The sequence below is a fragment of the Castor canadensis genome, chromosome 12 (genome assembly GCF_047511655.1).
Source record: "Castor canadensis chromosome 12, mCasCan1.hap1v2, whole genome shotgun sequence".
In the NCBI taxonomy this organism is placed as follows: Eukaryota; Metazoa; Chordata; class Mammalia; order Rodentia; family Castoridae; genus Castor; species Castor canadensis.
In genome coordinates, this window is record NC_133397.1 from 115,822,871 (window position 1) to 115,839,398 (window position 16,528).

At 40.6% G+C, this 16,528-nt stretch overlaps 1 protein-coding gene, 1 long non-coding RNA gene and 1 pseudogene across 2 annotated transcripts in view; 1 reads left to right on the forward strand and 2 right to left on the reverse strand.

Moving 5' to 3' along the window:
• Positions 1-1,311: 1,311 nt before the first annotated feature.
• LOC109688528 (E3 ubiquitin-protein ligase XIAP pseudogene) lies at positions 1,312-3,129 on the reverse strand (annotated as a pseudogene).
• Positions 3,130-6,278: 3,149 nt separating this feature from the next.
• LOC141414948 (uncharacterized) lies at positions 6,279-9,643 on the reverse strand. Its single transcript, XR_012439965.1, has 2 exons — positions 9,463-9,643; positions 6,279-8,463 (listed from the first exon to the last, which is right to left on the reverse strand). It is a non-coding gene; the product is annotated as an uncharacterized lncRNA (long non-coding RNA).
• Positions 9,644-9,828: 185 nt separating this feature from the next.
• Slc25a24 (solute carrier family 25 member 24) overlaps positions 9,829-16,528 on the forward strand; it is a 46,216-nt gene continuing 39,516 nt past the window's right edge. The window contains exon 1 of the mRNA XM_020166937.2: positions 9,829-10,011. Coding sequence (XP_020022526.1) covers positions 9,829-10,011 — 183 coding nt within the window. The remainder of the gene's footprint in view (positions 10,012-16,528) is intronic.

The following is a 16,528-nucleotide window of genomic DNA, read 5'->3' on the forward strand; positions in this document are numbered from 1 at the left end:
ACTCAACATAGTAATCCACAGAGGTTACAAGAATATAAAAATACTCTGTTTTAGAAAATACAATAAAAATGTAATTTCTAACATTTTCACTCTCAAACTTCTTTGTAAGAAAATGCTTACCTGGTCTCTACAATGTGCTATGGGAATTTTTAAATGTAAATCTAAACACCCTAGATTTAAGAACTCTTACTTGAGTTCTTAAACTATTTATACAGCTATTCTCTTGTCAGTATTTTATGATTTTCAGGAGGTTTTAAGGATCTTGAGAGAACATTTTTAAAATAAGTGTCTACTACTATTATTACTTGTCAACAAAACTAGCAAAAAATTAGGTAGAGGAGACTCAACCTAAAAGTAAAAATCCACTAAGACAAGATGATACAAGAATACAGCTGGAAAGCTATCACTATAAATCCTACAAACATGTTTCTATTGTTACATAAGCAGACAAATGTTTAACATATTGGGTTAACTGTCAGTAAAGTGACTTAGGCAGGCTTAAACTAGCAAGGAGTAAGAATGAATCCTTGCTAATTGGAAAATCTGAGGCATATTTTATATTTCATTTTACAAACTCAGAAAACATACTTATTTTGAAACAAGATAAGAAGACATGGTTTGTCTCTCAGACAACTACCACTGAGAAATAGATTTCATTTTCAAAGCAGGTAAAACATAAAAACATTTAAATTTCACATTTATACCAAAAAAGGTTAGCTTACCTGACATCTTGAATTAGAAAAACTAAAATTTAGGCATGTGTGCTAAGCCTTTAAATTGATTTTAAAAACTTTCTAAAATTTTTTATTACAAAAGTAATACATACTTAGAAAAAATTCAAACAGGACAAAATGAAAAAAAAAAAAAGAGTAAGCCCCTCTGGGATGCAACCTCCCACTCTCCTCAAGAAAAAAACACCTTTAACAGTAGCTGCGTCTTCCCCAGTCTTTTGTTCTATACAGATAACAGAATGCATGTCAATGTGAGTTTTACTATACATGGTGTTTTGCCAACTGCATTTTACACTTAATATATCTGTGACATCTTTCCCATGTAAGCACATGTTGGCTAGATGGTGACTTAATCATCAAATACTCTTGCTAGAAATGGCAAAATCACTTTAAAAATCATTTACCTGTGTTTAAAATTTAAAAAGAAAATGAGCAGAGTCCTCAAACACAAGGGCAGACATCTTAAATTAAATTCTGTCTTTCCACATTCCTTTTTCACACAAAATAAATTATGTGGGTGGGAAGATTAATGTCCACGTTTCTACAGAATGCTCCATTTCTTAAACCTGTGTGAAGGGAATGAAAATTTCAGTTGATTAATTCACTAATCCAGATTTTGGAAATAAATCAGTGTATTACAAATACACATTGTGATCAGCCTCTTACTCTAGGGCTTCAATTAAATAACAATTAAAAATTCAATAAATGACATAGCTAGCTAATCACCTGAAAAATTCAGAAATTCAGAGTTTAGACTGCCAACTAAAACAATGCAGGTTACATTTGTTTCTACTCAGTAGCAAATGCTAGTAGAATTCCATGCTGATTACTTTAAGTTGGTTCACAGCTCACATTCAGTCAATTTAATAAGAACACACCATGCCTACTGTGGTGTTAGATTAACACAGAAAAATTTTGTGCTTGGAAGTAATGACTGTGTAGCACATGGGACATTTGTCAACTGCTTCAGCACATTGTTTACAAGTGACCAGATGTCCACAGGGAGTAAAACCACAGCTATGTGTCTATCCATACGGATTTTGCAACGCCTCTCCTGTAGGTGCTTTAGCCGCTCTTCAGCACTTATCTCTTTTTCTTCAGCACTTATCTCTTTCTGCAGTGAAGTCTGACTTGATTCAATTTGGGTACCATCTTTCTGAGCATTCACTAAAACTGCAACCAGAACCTCAAGTGATACATAGTTGCTCCCCATTGTCTGACTTTTATTCCTCCATTACTTCCTTAATGTCTTTGAAACTGAATTCCTTTCCTATAGCTCTTGAACCATAAGATTCTGGAAGACAGTATTTTCCACTCTTTGACTTAGGATGGTGTTTCTTTAGTAGTACTTTTGAGAGCCTCCTCAAGCGAATGGGTTAAATGAATGTTGTTTATATATTCTTGTCCTTTCTCTTCCAAAGGATACTTACTTACACCCTGGATACCACTTACCAGTGTTCTTCCCAAGGGTCTTCACTGGGCTTCCAGTTGGATAACCTTCCTGCACAGTGAAGACACTTCACTTTACCACCTTCACCTACGGCATAAAATCCAGATCTTGCAAGATGCTCCTTATTAACTGTGTAGCTCCACATCCCAAAAGTAGTGATCTGTGCTTGGCACTCTGCCATAGCTGAGTTTTTTGGAGGATCTGTTGAATTTGGGAAATTCTGATCAGGATTTACAACATCAGATTTGCTTCCAACATTAATGGTCTGGCCTAAAACAAACAAGCAATTGGGAAAATGTCACCTATGTTCCAACCAGGGTCCCAGTGTTTCAGTTTCCCACCACAACAGAAGCATTGCACTTGATTGTGGACCCAGGTGTAGTAGAACCCAGCACCAGCAAGCTCTCTGGGGGTTAAGTGTGCATCCTCTGGCCAGTTCTCAAATGTCTTTAATCTAGCTTCTTCTCTACACATGGCAGAGTTCTTGGGATATACCGTGTCTGATAAATCTACAACCTGTCCAGTGCTCAAAAGATAGTCTGCATGAGGCTCAGCTGACCTTCTAGAGCAAAATGATTCCTGCTTCCTGGATAGTTTTCCACTTTGTCCTGGCCATTTTGGACACCAGGATTTGTAGGCCGTGTGGCACTACTTTCAAAATAAAAGCCATTGACCAGTCTGCAATTTGGGGCTACTTTTCAGTGCCTTCCAACTGCTGAGCGTCCATGTTGCCATCCGTCTATGGCTCCATGACAGCTAAAGCACTGCACAGTCTCCTTCACTAGTGTTAAGAAAACCTGCTCGTGCCAACGTTGATGCTGGAACAGGGCTACTACTTAGAAAATTAGCAAAAGTTTTAACCTATTAAACTCGTCTACAAATTCGTCATCCTTATTGATGTCTGCAGGTACACACAGTTCTAGATCCTTCCCCACAGTTCTAAGTCATCGCTCCAAAGTAGACTTGTCCACCTCTTTCAGGAGCCTTTGGGTTGGCTGGTGGTAACTGCAGCAGGGAGGGTGCGCTCGGCTCCAACCGCCAGATCGGCTCGGTTCGCAAGAGAGGGTGCAGGAGGGGCTGCCCAAAGGGGAACCCAATCTGGAAGTGCCACTCGCGCTGCCCTGGTGCCCCTCGATTAGCACCACGTCCGCTCAGGATGCCACCAAAGTCTAGCCACTTCTAGGAGCCAGAAAGGGGCAGCCAGAAAAAAAAAAAAAATGAAGTCCTCTTCATCCCCCACCGACTCTCCCCACTCCCAGTTCGAAATGAGAACCTAGCTTAGAGGGTTGCACATGCGCAGTCATGGGAGCTCAAAAAACCTGGGGGAATCTTTTTATAAAGTTTTTCAGTAGACTATATATCCCGTAGGTAAGTAAGACAGTAACATCGCGTAGCCCTTGCCTGTCTGTCAGTGCTTGTATGAAACATTTCCTACAAAAATGGGAAGAAATGTGGGTACTCTGGAGTTTGGTATATCCTTTTTGGAAGATGACAGATTCATGAAGGTATTACACAGAGCTGGTTGTGTGTGCATCTCTGTAATTCCAGATACTTGGGAGGTGGAGATGGGAAGATTGGAGTTCAAGGCCAGCCTGGGCCAAAAAAACCCAAAGTTATCAAGGCCCTATTTGAAAGAACAAGCCAGGCGTGGTGGTACACAACTGGAAATCCCAGCTTCATGCCAGGTGGAGGCAGGAGAATCTGGGCAACTGTCTTCCAGGCAAAATTGAGACCCTGTCTGAAAGATAAACTAAACAAAAAGGTTTGGGAATGTGGCTCAAATGCTAGTGCATTTGGTGCAAGGCTCTGAGTTCAAAAGTATTGCCAAAAAATTTAGAAGTCTCTATTTTGAATCTGATGTTGACTTAATCTTGCCCTGATCCTCTCAAGTTAAGGGTGGAACACATGCTCTGCCACCAGTGTGCTATTTCCTTTTTTTTTTTTTTTTCCCTTAATAGACCCTTAAAGGTATGCATCACTTTCACTCACCTCTGTGGCCTTATTCATGCCAGCTTCCTAACTACATCCTAACCTCCCTCCATGATGCTAGCAAGGTCATAGAAAGCACCACAGGGAGATGGGAACACAGGTAGCTAAGTTGTCATCAAACTGGGCAACAAGGCCTGGAGTTTCTTCTGTCCACAGTCTCCTGGACCACCTTTCTTGTACAGCACTGCTAACGTAGTAAAATAACATATTAAAAAGTTTGTTTTGTTTTTGTTTTGATTGCACAGTGCCAGTTTTATTTAGTTTCTGCAAAGCAAAATGTACCCCAAGTAAATCCAAGAAGCCATTATGTACAAATGTCAAGAATGCTTTTTACGGACATTGGGCTTTGTTCATTTAAAAAGTCAATTTTCAAAAATGTGCAAACACAATTCAAAGAAGCTTATTTATGCCCCTCAAAGATTCACCCATGTTTTACCTGCTGTCCAAATAACATCCTTTGGGATCACACATTGTTCTTAGTTATATTTCTTTAGTCTCCTCTAACCCAGATTAGTTTCTAAGTCATTCAGTCTTTGACCATCATTATCTTTATGTAATTGAAGGTTACAAGCTGGTTATTTTGCAGAATATCCACAATTTTGGTTTCTCTGACGTTTCCTCATGATTAGATTCAGGCTATGCCTTTTGTTGGGACTATCATAAAAGGGATGGTATATTCTATCTCCGTCTGTCTTGTGGTCCATGATCTTGGTATTAGCCTTGATCATTTGAATAAAGTGACATTTGCTAGGTTTCTTCACTGTCCATTTGTTTTCCATTTGTGATGTATAATATTTTGTCGGGAGAGAGTTTGAAACAAGGCAAATACTATAGTTCTCATCCAACTTCTACCCACTGTTTTAACATTTACTTACATTCCTGCCTGAATTAATTACTGCCACCATGAGTAATTCCATCAGCATTTATTATTTGGCATTCTGTTGTAGAAAAGAATTTTCTCTTATCTCATGTTGATGTACATTTGTGTGGACTGATGGATTTCTGTTTCATTTAATAGGATATAATCTAACACCATTTATTTTCACACCTAAATTGTCATGGATTTTGTCAGTGAGAGCCCTGCTAAACTGACTCTGTCTTTTTGAGCACCTTCTGGTAAAACAACATCTGTACCTTTACTACCCCTACTGTAGAATCAGCCATTTCTCCAAAGTTCCCTGATACCTGTTGGAGAAAGGTATTTAGAGAGAAGGATCAGGGCATTAGATGTGCTCAGTGTTACATGGATTTACTGATCCTGGGTCCTATCAGTGGACAGACTTAGAAATACATTTTTTAAGTGTATGTATATACACACTAAACACACCTTCATAATTTGTATCTGAAAATATTTAAGACCATCAACTTATACCAATACCACTAGTTACAATCCAACATTACAGGGTTTTTTGTAGTTTAGCCCTTCTGTATTTGAACCTCATTTCTCTGACAGCAAGAAACCTAGAACTCATTATTCAAAATATATTTATTGGTTTATTTCATCCCCTGGCATGTAACCAATCACCCAATCCCATCAGGCTGCTGCCTTGCTCCACCATCTTCCTTCCTAGAGCTTAGCCATCCTTCTCCCCAGACACAACCACTATTGTGAATTTTGGGAAATCTGGATGTTGTTCTTTGTTTTATCTATTCCTGTGATTGGTTTTGTGTGGTTTTGCTGTGTTTGTTCTTTTGAGGGTTCACTAAATTTCCTTAATTTAAAGATTTATAGTCAATAAAATTTAGAAAAAAGAAAGAGGAAAGGAAAGAAGAAAGAAGGAAAGGGGGAGAGAGAGAGGAAAGGAGGAAAGGAGAAAAGGAGAAATGAAGGAAGAAAAGAAGAAGGAAGGAGAAAAATAGGAGGGAAATGGTGTTTTACATGTAAAATTTATAGAATATTGATCCATTTTCCATGATTATTGATTTTTAAATAAGTATGCAAATTATTATTGGTATTTAATATATAAGTACAGGGTTTATTTTTTTTAAACTGTATTGAGTTTTTAATTTAGGGCCTCGTGCTAGGCAGGATTTCTGCCACTTGAGCCGCACCTGCATTTAAACACATAGTCTTCAGAGAACAATTTAAATAAATTTTGAAAAACAAGAATTTTTAAAAAAAATTTTATTATCATATTATTGTTGTACTGGGGATACATTGCAACATTTACAAAAGTGCTTACAATATGTTTTGGTTAAATTCACCCCTCCATCATTGTTCTAGAACTGAAGAATCTTAACAGCCTTTTAAATCATTTTCAAAATGCTGAGTCATGTGCTTTTAATTCAACATACCTGTTTTGAAATGTGAAGCTTCACATAATTTAGGAATAATGGCAATTTTCCAGTAATTAAATATCATGTTTTTGTGATGGAGAATTGTTTGCATTTGTTTTGGCAATGGAGTGAGTTATTGAATGGCTGGGCAGAGACAGAATTCACTTTCTATCTAAAATTCTGTTTCCTAAATGACTTGTCGAATCTGGTTGATTTTGCTAGTTAGTTTATATGATGTAAATGATATAAACTAAAATGAAGATTGTCTCACTAAAGACTACTAGGACATCCAAGTTGAAAATTCATTATATGGTAAAATTATCTTTCCAGGGACAATGATGGCTGTATGCTGAACAAAACAAATTCTCCGATGTGGCCTACTTTGTAATCACTCAAACTTAAGAGAGCACTAGCCAGGATTTGAGGTAGAACTGGTTCTTGTGGACAGGCTGGTGGTTTGGTCTTATTAGCCCCAGACAATAAGTGACTCAGTGACTGAAAAAGAGTAAACACACTTACCAGCTAAAACTATGAGACTGTAGATTAATAATTAATTAAAGCTGATCCTCTCTAACTATAAGGAATCCAAAGTAGGTGCTAAAAAAATGTCTTCAAGGGCCCAAATTGATGAGATCCATAAAGTCTGAAGGTTGTTCCAATGGAAAATGATAGGACTAGAAGTTGGGAGAAATAGAAGCAGCTGAATTGCACTGAACCCTAGACTTTCTTCTTTCCACAGAAATGAATTAGGTCAAGGAAGTGAGAATGAGTTCACACCTGGTGTCTGACAACTCTGGTCTTCTTGACTTGCCAATAGAAAGCAGATGTGTTAAAAAGACACAGCTTCAGAGGCTGCAGACCATGATCGGGTGCAGTCATTGCTTTTGGCCATCTGCTGGGGCTGGTGGATGGCAATGGCGGGGAACACAGATGGAGCAACTGCTTGCTCATGGTTGGGAAGCAAGGGAGAGACTAGGATTCCACAATCCCCTCTGAGGGCACACCCTCAATGACCTGAAGACCTCTCACAAGGCCCCACCTCAAAACTTTCTGCTACCTCCCAATGGCACCCAGCTGGGTGTCAAGCATTGTTTCCTACATGGGTCTTCTGGAGATATTCCAGATCCAAGTTATAGCAATCACTGTTATTTCTCAATCCTTTATAGACATAGTTTTATAAAATACAATAAAAGTGGAATCACTAGACAATCAAAATAGTCTAAGCCTTTCTAATATTATTGTGGACAGATAACAGTTTGCAGACAGGCATTAGTGTGCCAGTCACACTTGGAAAGTTACTGTTTCACACTAGCAGTGTTTCTCAGATTTTCATGTAACAACCTCCAGAACTCTTGTTTAAGTGAAATTCCTATCTAGTAGGCTTGGGGCAGGTCTGAGAGTTTTGCATTTCTAAGTGATATTGATGCTGCCTGTTTGTGGCCCACACTGTTGATAGCAAGGCTTAGAGTTTGAATACTTCATAAATTTTATTTAATTTTTCACAGTGATCTTTTGAGCTGAGATTCTTACTCCATTCAGTTCATGTTTAGGACAGATTTTTAACATCAGATTGGGATTCCTCCCTTTTTTTTTTTTTTTGATGGTGGTACCGGGGTTTGAACTTAGGTTTTTGTACTTGCTAGGCTGGAGCCATGCCTCTGGCCCATAATTGAGATTATTTACATTGAATAATTAACCCATCTTAGTTTTAACAAACATACACAGTTGTATATTCACTGCCATAGTCAAGGTACAGGGAAGTTCTGATGTCTTCTCATCCCCAAATTCTCAGAAGGTCTCTCATGATCTTTTATAGTAAAGTCCCTCCGACTTCCTTCTTCTGGCACCCACTGATCTCTTTTCTGTCCCTGTAGTTTTGCCTTTTCCAGATTATCATAAATGTACCACTCCATGTAGCTTATTATGGAGAACTTCATTGTAGGAATCCGACACAGGTTGCCTACAAATTCACTCATGAAAGAACATTTTGGTTGCTTCTAACAAAACTGGAAGTAACTGAAAATTGGAAGTAATACAAGAAGATAAATTGATTTTGGGATGATTTTAGTTAACAGGCATCCTTAATTAGAAACTAGATTCATATACAGTACATCTTAAACATATCAAATGGATGAGGAGAGGTAAATTCAGGGTCTGATTTCCTGGCTTTTGTTGGAACAACAGGTTTTTGTTTAGTGATGCAAAAATATCTGGAGTCTATTCAGAGAGGACTCTCCTACAGACAACAGGAATAGGGTGACAATTTCTATTAAGCAGCTGGGATTCAACTCAGAATTAGTTGGAACAAATAGCATCTGAGTTGATTGTTGCTTTAGAGCCTAAAGACCTCCCTCATATAATCTACAGCCTCCTTGTGAAAGAGCTATTCATATTCTCATTTTACTGATGACAGCAACTCAGAGAAGCTAGGCTAAGTCTCCAAATTTATACACAGCTGAAAGATTAGGACTCTAATATTTTTCAACAAACCCAGCCTTTCCCCTGTGCTATGCAGAAGGAAGCTCTGTCTCACCTGGGCAATCAACGCCAAACCTTAGAACCGCACCCGCCTTAACAGGAAGGAGTGTGGAATTTTTTCTGATAAGGGCTGTGGGCACGTATCATACTTTATTCTGCAGATTACACTAAGCTGTGTTCTAACTCGGATGGATGTTGATCTGTCCAGAAAAAGGTCCTCCAGCTTCTGACTCTGTTAAATCGCTCTAATAGGTGTCTTCAGATTTACCTTCTACATTTCTCAAAGCAGATTTCCCAATTTAGGTATACCACCACTCACTTCCATGGTTTCTGGCAATAGAAAACAGGCCCAGAGATGTGCGGCGTGTACACAGTTACACCAAGTTGGAGATCCAGGCGGGACAGGCCCGACGTGACCTGGACTCCATGCACAAGAGATCCACCTCTGGGCAGTTGGCCAGGTCTCCAAGCAGGAGCCCGCGCGTTTGTTGAGTAACTTAAACTTCAAGCCTTCCTCTTCCCCCAAGCCATTAGTACCTTGATGCCAATCCCACGGCTCTCTGGGGGTCCCCTGCCTGACAGCGCGACTCTGGACCTGGCAGAGTTCATTTCCCGGCGCCCTGCCACCGCACCCCGCATTGCTGTCACTTCCTGCCTGCAAGAAGCAGGCCCAGCCGGTCCCCCGCTGAGGCCCGCGCGCGGCCAGCTCCGCCCCCAGCAGCAGCTGGGCGGCCACTCCCTGCGCGGGGCGGCCCGGGCAGCCTCTGGGTCCCTGCGCCCTGCGCGCCTCCCGAAGGCTCTGTGATCGCCGGACCCCTCCCAGCCAGGCCGCCCGCGGGGTCCCGATCGCGCCCCTGCAGCCGGCAGCCTCCGGTGACTTCCCCTGCTGAGCCGATCGCGACCATGCTGCGCTGGCTGCGGGGCTTCGTGCTGCCCACGGCGGCCTGCGAGGACGCCGAGCCACCGAAGCGCTACGAGACCCTCTTCCAGGCGCTGGACCGCAACGGGGATGGCGTGGTGGACATCGCCGAGCTCCAGCAGGGACTCAGCAGCCTGGGCATCCCTCTGGGTCAGGACGCCGAGGAGGTAGGTCCCTGCCGGCCAGGAGGGCTGCGGGACTCGGGGGAAGCTGCCAGGACCAGGAGGGCGGTGGCTCCAGGCTTGGCCAGGAAGAAGGCGGAACTGTGGCTTCAGAAGCGCTAGGCAAGGCAGCCCTGTAACGGGTCAGGATCGGAAAGGCTGCGGGGATTTTCCAAGATAAAAATAGTGGGGTGGATGCTGGGGCCACCCATGGGCACTGTTAAATCTTCCAACGCCGTCCTACCACACTTTTGTTCTGAGTACACCCCAGGTTCCTTACCTGTCTTGTACCTTTGCAAGCATTTAATCGTGTCTTAGCTGTCACGCTTTAGTGGTCTCAGGTTCTGCAAAAGATACACTTTGTATCTCTTCTAAGCTTCTTTGTTACTGTTTACTGTTTGCAAACTGTGAAAACCAGCCCTTCTCCCAACTTCTTGTTGAGGAAGAATGGCGACATTCCATTGTTCAAAGACACTCTGAGGTTAATGTCCTAAGTACATAAATTGATCCGAAGGGTTGACCTGTTGCTTAGCTATTTTACCTTCTATGAGTCATTTAAATTATGTTCCCGAAGTTCATCCCCCTTAGCAGGGTGGAGATGCAGCATTTGGAACTTCTCCAACCTTGCTGAAGTGCAAGGGGACACTGCCACATTCCCTGTCCCAAGAAGGAAAGTGATTGGATTTCTGAGAGAGCCAACAACTGCTCTATGGTTATATTGAAACTCCTCTTCAATGTTTTTAGTATTTTGGTTTTCTTCCATTTACTATTTATTCTTCAATTCGATTTATTAAGTTAAAATTGTTTTGGGGGAAATGGCCCATTTTGTTACACACAGGACTTAAAAAAACTTCTGACTGTATCAGTAGTTAGGTTCTCTATTTCATTCCTGATCTCTTTCCTACTTTTCAATTTTATCACAGGTTTGTCTGGTTTAATCACATTTTGAAAGAACCTACTTTTGGTACTTTTCGCTGTTTTTTTTTTCTTTAATTTTTGTTTATTTCTTTCTACTTTCTTTGGGTGTGCTCATTTCCTCTTTTACTCATTTCCTGATTCAAGTACATGATTAATTAATTTTCAGGTATAATATTCCTTTAATTACTTCTTTTGCTGCATTCAACAGGTATTTAGGGAGTTATTTATTATTTCATTATTATTTAGTTCCAAGCATTTCATTTTCTTTCTTTCTTTTTCCTTCCTTCTTTCCTTTCTTTCTCTTCTCTCTCTCTCTCTCTCTCTCTCTCTCTCTCTCTCCTCCCCCCCTCTCCCTCTGCCTCCTCCCTCCTTCCCTCCCTCCCTCTCTTCCTTCCTTTCTTCCTTCCTTTCTCCTTTATTGTTGTGCTGGGGGAGTACATTATGGCATTTACAAAGGTTCTTACAATATATAAAATATATCATACTTGAGCATTTTCTAATTTCCAATATGATTTCATTTGTGGCTTATGAGTAATTTAAGTGAGCTTTAAATTTCCTGATACATATAGATAATTTCCTGATATATATAGACAAGTCTCTGGCAAGGTTAAGAAAAAGAGAATTCAAATAAAATTGGGAATCAAAGTCATTAATTTTCCAAAAATTATGTTATTTTTTATTATCATATTATTGTTGTACTGGGGTACATTGTGACATTTACTAAGATTTTTACAATATATCATAGTTGAATTCACCCCCTCCATCATTCTCCTTTATCTCTCCCTCCCCCATTCCTGGAATAGTTTCAACAGATCTCATTTATAATATGTCATAAAATAAGTTGTATAAAACTGTGTCTACTCAGGGCACCTGTGACTACACCTATAATCCTAGCTACTTGGGAGGTTGAGATTGAGAAGATGGTGGTTCAAGGCCAGCCAGGCAAATAGTTCTTGAAATCTTATCTTCAAAATAACCAGAGCAAAATGGACTGAAGGGATAGCTCAAGCAGTAGAGCTTCTCCTTTGCATGAAGTCCTGAGTTCAAACACCAGTCCCACCAAAAAAAACCCCAAAAAACAAAAACCCTCCAAACCAAAAAAACAAAACAAAACCCAACTAAGCAAATGAAAAAAGCCCCAGAACTGTGTGTATGCAAACACATAGAACAGTATGACCCATTTAGCAGTGTAATAATTGTATCTATTTTATATTATGCATGCGATATGTTTTGTTCTTGAGTGTACTATCACTGCCTGTGCACATGCCAGGCATTATCACACTTTTTCATAAAAGGCTAATAATGGTTATTTCTGGATGATAAGAGATTACTTTTTTAGTTTTTTTCTTTATGACTTTTGTATTATTTCAATTTAGAAAAATGAATGCACTATTTTTATGATTTGGGAAAAAGTTATTTTTATTTTGGATAAATATCACCTCCTCTGTGGTGTGCCTCTGTGGACCACCCCTTCAAGACGGAGTTTATTGTACACCAGTGTCACACTCGCACATGTCACTACTGTTACCATTTTCAAGTGTTATTATTTTCATTTGATTATTGTGCCCTCCACTGAGACTAAGTCTCTCTCTCCCCCTCCCTCTCCCTCTCTCTCTACCTCCCTCTCCTTCGCTGCCCCCCCTACTCCCAAACATTTTTGCTTTTTAAAAATTTGCTTTACAAATAGGGTCTCATTTTTGCTCTGGCTTGGCTTGGACAGTGATCCTCCTAACTCCATCTACCCCATAACTGAGATTATAGACTTGCACTACTATGCCCAGCCAAGAGACCAAGTCTCTTGAGGATAAAGATCCTGTCTCATTCATCTAACCAAAGTAAAACTAAAAGATTCAAGGTTATGACTTGAAATAACCTAACAAGGCAGTGGCCTTTTTTAAAAAATTAAGAAAAGACAAAATTGAATTTTAAATCAGTTGTTAGTGTTTCCATTTCCAGCATAGATAAGATAGCCAAAAATATGTTGTGTGATCTTTAGAGATGCTGGGTAAAATAAAATAAACACCTTTTTACATGATAGTTAAGCTTGTAAGAAAATAAGGAAAATTTCAACCAGACTACCTGCTTTTAGATCTGAATTCTGTTACTTTTACTTGCCAACTTTGGGTAATTTTCTTAATTTCTCTGGCTTCAGTTTTCTCATCTGTGAAAGACATAATGATAATACTATCTCATAGGGTTATTATGAAGAGTAAATGAATTAAAATATGCAAAGTACTTAGAATAATGCCTGGTACCCAAGTAACACTCAGTAATTATTAGCCCTTTACAATTACTAGGGAAAGAAAGCTATTAATAATCCCTCTCTGATTGTGGACTTGCCAACTTTTCTTTACAATTCTCCCATTTTTTTCCTTTCATATCTTGAGACTGTGCTTCTGATGCATTCAAATTTAGCATTCTCACATCTTCCTGATGACTTGCTCCTTTTATTGTTGTACTTGTTTTTACCTTCCCTTACATAGTCCCCCAAACTTTTCAAATGTCTGAACCATTGTACTAGTCAGAACATTTCTCTCAGTCAAGTTGTTTTCCCAGGTTGCCTCTGGTGACATCTTTAGCAGTCTGGCACAACCTTGTGCAAAGGATACTACTTGCCCCACACTCTGCTCAGGGTGGAGTGCCTGTGCTTGCTGGGCAGTGAGGAAGTCAGTCCCCAAACCCCGTGTTACTGCTTCTTATCTTGATCCACTCCTGGTACTGTGTTAGTTCTGGTCCTACAAAGAGCAGAGACCAAGAAAGGATTAGGTGTGCAAAAATTTTATCGAGAAATGACGTGAAGGATAAAGGAGAGGGAACAGTAGTAAGTCAATGGGATCTTTAGATTATGATGCAAGTTTAAGGAAAGTGGGAGAAGGAAGGATTTGTCAGAAGAACTGCAGTCTGGAGCATGGTTCTTAGTCTCCAGGAGGGAGCCAATAAGGGGAGTCTTGCACTGGCAGTCCAGTGCTAATTCATGAGGTGGGCCTCATCATTGGTTGGAGCAGCCCAGGGCAAGCACAGACTTGACATGAGTACTGCCATAGGTCAGAGGTCCTAAGGTGTGGCAGGGAAAGTCTGTCAACCATTCTTCCACAACCAGGTTTCTGGAAGGTTTGCTGAGGCACTCAACTCTCTAGCAGACACATTTGCTTTAGGAAAGAGTCTGTTCATGGCTCTTGACCTTTCTTCCTGAGTGACATCAGTGGGATGAATAGTGGGACAAACTACAATCCCTTGTTGGTACAACTGGTACTCATTTTTCCTTTCTTGACTATCTATTTTAAATCCCACTTAACCTTAGTGCCATCTCTGCAGGTCTTCATGACTTACCTCATTCCTGGGAGGTCTGAGCTTCTTAGGACAGTAGTGCTGGGAGTACGCATTTGTACTTACAATTGGTCAAGAGCATCTCAGGAGACACCCATGTGGATCACGCAAGTTCTACACATAGTTCCTCTCAGCCTCCACTGAGAAAAAATAACACTGCCTCCTGCCCATCAGGGTCAATTTACATCTGTCAAAATGGTGACTTATCTCCTTGCCAGTTGGTTCCAGGACATAGGGAGTTCAAAATGTCCTGGTGGCAACCATAGCTTGTAGTTCAATGAGATGCTTCCTTTGTTCCCGAGCACGAGTACATCCTATAGGAGTAACCCTATAGAGCTGAGGCTTGTAGGGGCAGGAAATAAGATGTACCCCAGTAGGTCAGTGGGAGTGATGGTCAGCAGGCCACTCCTGCTTCCATCTCTTGGTTGTGGGGACTCATTTGTTCTTGGTGGGGCTTATGGGAGCTGCATACAGGACTCTCACTCAGTGCACATACTGCATCCTGAAGGGTGGATGCCATCTCTGCCAGATACTGTCTCCTAGGTGGTTCTTCAGCTGTGCTTTTATTAGGCCATTCCAGTATTCTGTGAGGTCGGCTGCTGCTGGGTACGTGGTACTATATTGAATGTGTCCCCCAAAGATTCATGTGTTGGGAGCTGAGTCCTCAAATTCATATATTAATGGTATTTGGAGGGGGCCTTTGGGAAGTAATTAGGATTAAGTGAGGTCATGAGGATGGGTCCCCCATAGTGGCACAAGGAGCTTTGTAAGAAGAGGAGAAGAGACCCAAGCTATCGTGCTTGCTCTGTCTTGCCATGCAATGTCTTCCATCGTGCTATGAAGCAGCAAGGAGACTGTCAGAGGATCCAGCACAGAGGCCAGCACTGTGTTCTTGGATTTCCCAGTCTCCAAAATCATAAGTCAAATAAATTTCTATTCTTTATAAATTACCTAGTCTCAGATATTTTGTTATAGCAATGGAAAATGGACTAAGACATGTAGTATGTGGTATGGCCTGTGAATTCCCTGGTCATGGGCCAACACCTGCACCTTATTTACTGTGAACTGGACAAGCTGTGTACCACTGTTCAGTAGTCCATATGCACTCTCACTCAGGCCAACATACACAGTGTCTGGCTCTTCCATTTAGAGTTTCCTTGTCTACCATTTTCCAAAGCTAATTCCAGATGCTGCTGGTTTTATTTTGCACACACATTGTCAGTTGACCCTCTAGTAAGCAAGGCTTGCTAGATCTCTCTGTAGAATGAATATACTGTAGAAGAATAGAATGTAGAAAAAAGGCATAGGGAATACAGTAGCTAAACACTATTAAGCATTCCAAAATTATTCAGGATAGAGAAAAGAATTCATGGTAAGTCTTGAGACAAAATTAAAAACCAGTTGGTTCTTCCCTTCCTCCCTTCCTTCCTTCTGTCTCTCCTTCCCTCCTCCTCCTTTTGCTTCTTCTTCCATCAAAGGCCATATTAGAACATTCTAGAAGACAGTCCCAACATTTGGGGGTCACTTGAGGTACACTGATGAAAAAATGGTTACATTTAGGACATCGAAGATGGAGAAAATAATCTGCATTTTAATTTACTGAAATGGAGATCATGAAGAACATAAAATGTTGTTTTAGCTGGCAGTACATTGATTTTAGTTCACTTTAGGCTTGAAAGACTGAAATGGTGCAGCATTCTCTACTGCCAAAATTTGGATTTAGAAATAAGGCAATAAAATGAGAAAAGGAGATTTCATTCAGTAGCTCAGTAGGATTTTACAGATTTTTCCCCTCTACTCCATGATCATTTTAGTGGTAACTGTGAAACAGAAGGGGGATTGGACTAGAGAGTATGAAGGATTCTTGTGCCCAAGTTCAGTGCTAGCTATTCAACAAGTGCGCTTGATTAGTTTGGGCAATTGTAGGCAACTGTAAAACTTAGTCTGCCATATTTTCATAGGTACAATTCTTATTATAACTTTTTTTGAAGGAGAGACTTAAAATCACAGGTTGCATAGGACCCTTGAACCTGAGAAGATTACTGGTATGAATGGAATATTTATATCTCTCAACCCCCATTCACGTATTGACATGCTGAACCCTGATGCCATGGTATTAGGAGGTGGGGTCTTTGTAGGTGATTAGGTCATGAGGGTGGAGCCCTTGTCAATGGGATTAGTGCCCTTGTAAGAGACCCAGGACAGCTCCCTTGCCTCTTCTACTATGTAAAGGCACAGTGAAAAGGCAGCAGTATGTAAACCAGAAAGTGAGATGCAA